Source organism: Cucurbita maxima, unplaced genomic scaffold (genome assembly GCF_002738345.1).
Source record: "Cucurbita maxima cultivar Rimu unplaced genomic scaffold, Cmax_1.0 Cma_Scf00349, whole genome shotgun sequence".
NCBI classification, from domain to species: Eukaryota; Viridiplantae; Streptophyta; class Magnoliopsida; order Cucurbitales; family Cucurbitaceae; genus Cucurbita; species Cucurbita maxima.
The window spans coordinates 15,131-20,213 of NW_019272365.1; the positions used below are offsets into that span (position 1 = coordinate 15,131).

The following is a 5,083-nucleotide window of genomic DNA, read 5'->3' on the forward strand; positions in this document are numbered from 1 at the left end:
CATGTGAGTGTCATTTTGTTCGTTCGACCTCCATTTGTCAGTTTTTTGTCTTTACTTCGATATTAACATAATTATGCTTGAATTAGGATCTACGAGAGAAATTCCATAAATTCTTGAGCTCCAAACACGTGGAATAGCTGGCTCAAGAAGGTAAGCGTCATTCAAGTAAGTAACCACATAGACTTTAGGCAAGTAATACTTGTAAAGATCGCTAGGACATGATAGCATGCAACGAGCATTCCTTAACTTAGATGGTCAAAAATACATGTTAACGACCTCAGAAAAGCTTTATTTTTGTGAGTATGTATTGTATGTATGTCTCTTATGTATTATATGCTTGATTAAAATAAAAATTGAGCAATATGGATGAGTACATCATGCATGATGGAAGAAATTACCAAAATTCCCCTATGATAAAATTTCGTATGAATGTCGTTTTCTATGTTTTCCATTGCATAGGAAATTAGAATTGGTAAGAGCGACATGTGTTTCGCAAGCACTAGAAAATCGTGATAAGATTAGGACGAGATAGCGTGTGTAGAATCTTGATAAGGTCCATAGATTTCTAGTGGACTAAATATAATAAGAATAAAAAAATGTTCGTCTCCTTAGCCACTTAAACGTATCAAAGTTGGGTGGAAAACTTTATTACTTTTAGTTTCATATTGTTTGGAATTGTCAAATGGCCAAATTGACTTCGTCTTTGTTGGGGATTTAAGGGGATCGAGATTAAATCATGATCACAAACATCATTTATGCATTTATGGGGAGTATAAATACCAAGAAATTGTTATGTAAAAATCAAAATCGTGGATGAATGAAATTGAGATCTCAAATTTAGACGTTTCCTTATAAATTGGAACATCATATTAGTCCTTTCTAAGTTTCAAGCAATTCTTGTGATAGAATTGCATCCAAGCCATTCAATTAAGCCTTGATTAAGTTTGATTGCGGAGTGACTCGATTTAGAACAAGGTTACCAAATCATGTTTTTAGATCTTCGATTGTAAGAGGTAATCTAATTCTAGCCTTATCTCTTGGTTGATCTGAATTTTGTATAAGGAGGTGTTAATTACTTTGATTCAAGTGTTTTTGCTTCAACAAAAGCATGATTCGTTGGATTAAGGATTAGGGTTGCCTTATGAAAATACCGTAGGATAGTGAGCGGTGATAAAAAATCTAGACTTGTGTTTACCCAAAGATGTGATTAGAGGCCCCTAATAAAATGGTACATCTCCACGACTCCAAAGAATGACCAAGGTAACTATCTAGGCTATGAGATGCATGGATGATACGCTATCTTTAGACCCTCCAATCCCTTTCCACTACAATATTAGTACTATTGAGCTAAGCACATGCTAGTAGTTTGAGCTTTTGTTCCGTTGAATGGCCTGCAGCCTCTTGAATATAGCCACTATGTTGTTAACCTGTTCCTTAAAAAGGGAGTGTGGGATACCATGAGATAGCCTAATTGTTGGCTAGTGTAGAATTATCACATCCCCAAATATAGGTGACTCTCTGGCCATAAGGAAGAAACCAACCAACCTCTTTTCCAAGATGTTCATACTAGAAATCACCATAATATCTGATTAGAATTTTATGAAGACGTGCCTCAATCTAGGTATTCGATCCCTCATTGCATAAGCAAAGAAGGTTTCCATGGTCAAAGAATAGAAAGATGGTACAAATTAAGCAAGAAAAGGTAGCATCTAGGCCGTTACTTCAACTTCCTTTTACACTTTGGTACAAGTACTGTCGACCCAGGCCTAGGCCAACCAGGATTGTGTGAACGATAGTTCATTTTGATTATCTTGCATAGTTGATCCGTCAAAAGAGGGGACGTAGAATTATGAGGGTAATCTTAATAGTTGACAAGCATAGGGGATCACTTCCCTAACCTTGGGTGACTAGATTGTCCTGTGGATAGGGTTCGCCAACGAACCTCCCATGGATGATGAGAGCAGCCTAGCACTTACCATGCTATCCCAATTAAAATATTGGCATATATCTTTGGTGCAATGCATATCTTTGTTCATTTCATACATTACATAACCATTTCTTATCATTACATAAAGTGAATGTAATCTATGCTACCATACTTTCATAATATGTCACATTCACAATAGCATAATAAGTAAACATGAAATTACAAAACGTAACATTTGTCATCATAACAACACGTCATAACATAATATGCAAATATAGAAATCACAAGGGACGACACAAGCAAGGGCCACGGGGAATCCGCCACTCGTGCTTCAAACAATTCATCAAACCAAAACAGTAGTGAAGAAACTTACCAAGGTAGTTAAGTTGAAGTCCCTAAATTGTACTTGGAGCTAGTTCAATTTTTCCTTTTGAAATCCAAGTAAACCTATGCGAGTTCACGACACTTAATTAGCACAAATCGAGCAAAATGCAATACGAATGGAAATCAAGAATACTCCGAACAAAATAAAATAGAAAAATAAAAGGAAAATACAATAAGAAAAAGAAAGAAAAAGGAGATATTGTAGAGCCAAACGGTTAATGGAAAAGAATAGACTAGAAAAGAAAAAAAAATAAATAAATATGGTAAGAAAATTTAAGCCAAGATGTAGGAGCAATAATTGATTAAAAGAAAAAGAGGAAATTTGAAGAATTAAAATAAATACGATTAATTTTAAAAATACATAGAGGAAATTTAATAGAGAAAAAATTAAGGATTTGGTGAAAATTAAAAGACAAAACCGATGAAATGTCATGTCAAGAAACTCCATCAACTTCTTTCTAGTAATAATATCTTTCCTAAAACAATAATAATAGAAAATAACATATTTAATGAAAATGGAATTATATATATATATAACCCTCCAAGACTCCGCTCATAGAGTCTCTAATACTCACATGAAGTCTAACACATGGAGCATTGTAAAATTTAGAGAATTGACATTGAACTTGATGTCATGGTTCTTATAGGTTGACTTGAATATAAAGGACAAAATCGAACTTTCTCAATGATAAATTGGTGACACTAGCCTAAGCTAATCAGGTAAGTGGCTTTACTATCGGCATGATTATATTTGATGTTGACACGTGCCCTATGGTTCTGCACGTGTCATATATATTGATATGTGTGAACTGTTCATTGATCGATATGCTTATGCTATGGTATTCATATGTTCTAATATGTTAATTGTATGTTAATATTTATGGTACGATGTGTTCAATGATATGTTTGAGATATGATGCGAAAATAATGCATTGAACGTAATGTAATGATAGGAGTAAGATATGTTGATGAAACGTTAAGGTTAGGTTACGTATAGAAGTGCAATGGATATGAGAGATTGATAAAAATGATATGGTTATAATCAATTGATAAAAGTATATGGTTAGGTTATGGGTAGAAAGGGATAGGATCATGAAAGATTGATAGAACGATAGTGTTAAGATATATTTCTATAACGATATGACTAAGGTATGTTCATGAAATCGATATCATCCGAACACAATTTTCACCTTTATAAAAAAATTTAACACCCTCTTGTAATTAAATATTATTTTATATTTAATTTTTGTGTTGTTTATCTTCATTTAAATTTATTTTTTATCGAATTTTCATGTTTTATTTTATTTTACTTTTCATTTTTTGTTTGCTTTTTCATATTTTTAATTTTGGTCGGAAATCCAAATTCTTGAAAATCGGAAATCAAGAAAGATTGTGGAACTTATATTGGGAAACTTTTAATAAGATATATGGAAATTCAAGGGTTGTGCCTACCATCCTATTTTAAAATTGATGTGAAGATTTGCAGTAACATGAGCATTTAATACCTATTTTAGATTTTATTATTCTAAACTTTCTCTAATATTTGTCAGTAGAAATCATTATTTTTTTAGTTTTAATATAAAAACGATATTACAATTTTGAAAACTTGTTTCCATACACAAATTTAATTTTTTTATATAATTTTGGAGAAAAACAATACCCGTTCATTATCAAATACATTTCATACAAAAAAATAATAATAAAAGAAAAAAAAAAACAACAACAACAACCTTTTCGTGTTATCCCATTATTTTTCATTTGTTCCTCAAGGATAATTCCACCAAAAGGAGATAATAAAGCTTCTCTATCTTTTATAGATCCACTTGTGTATCAATTCATCAACATTAGCAAGAAAGTTTCTCAAGTAAATTCCATCATCTTTAGCCGTCCAAATACAAGTTCCTACAGTTCCATGTTTGCACCTATCACGGAGCCATAAGTGCTGCGTTTCAGGCCAAAAGCTTTCAAAAGAGACAGATGCATGTGGCGTCTCTAATTTGCACCAATAGAGAGTTGTTCCCCAAAAGTTAACCTTGAAGTTCCATTGGTAATCATCTCCATGATTAAGCAAACGATGATACCCCAAGTCATCGTCTTTAGACTGACAATGCACAAGCAACCCAAGTTTGCTTAGCCCGTTAACCACATGAATGTAATATCTAGAAGGTCCTGGTGGTGGTAACGCGACCCTTGGAACCTCAGCCCCCACTAAAGCCACCGTGAAAAGAAAGAAAACGACAATATTCTTTATCATTTCCTAATACACCTTTAGCTTAACTACCAATTTGTGTTGGACATGTGAATAAATATACATACTTATAGTACATGCAAGAAACTATGTAAATGCATGCTATGGTTGTAAAAAACTTAATGATTTAACTAATTTCGGTTATGCAACACAATTTAAGGTTAATTTTGGGATAATTTTAGAGATTATTAGATTTTCAATAACAAAATTCCTCGAATAGATAATAGTTACTAGCCCAAGAATAATAAATATTTGATTGATTTTTAAAATACTTTCATAAAATGGACAACAAAATATGCATACTTTCCAGTAGAAAATATAAAATAGAGAAAGCAATTCATAGATTACATATGGTATAGCACTCAAGGTATTAAATTCCCGATTTATTTTTTTAAGTTGAACTTTCAAACTTTTTACCGAGGACCTTAGAAATTTTAAGGTGAGGGAGAACAGATAAGTTCAAAAAATTCTAGAACTATAGTTTCAAATAAGAATTGTCATCCATAAGGTCTAAAACGACTTGT

At 32.5% G+C, this 5,083-nt stretch overlaps 1 protein-coding gene across 1 annotated transcript; it reads right to left on the reverse strand.

Moving 5' to 3' along the window:
- Nucleotides 1-4,217: 4,217 nt before the first annotated feature.
- LOC111474403 (S-protein homolog 2-like) lies at nt 4,218-4,565 on the reverse strand (the record flags this gene model as incomplete). The annotated part of the gene is made up of 1 exon (XM_023119502.1): nt 4,218-4,565. A coding segment is annotated over exon 1 (348 nt), but the record flags the coding sequence as incomplete, so codon positions are not given.
- Nucleotides 4,566-5,083: the final 518 nt, after the last annotated feature.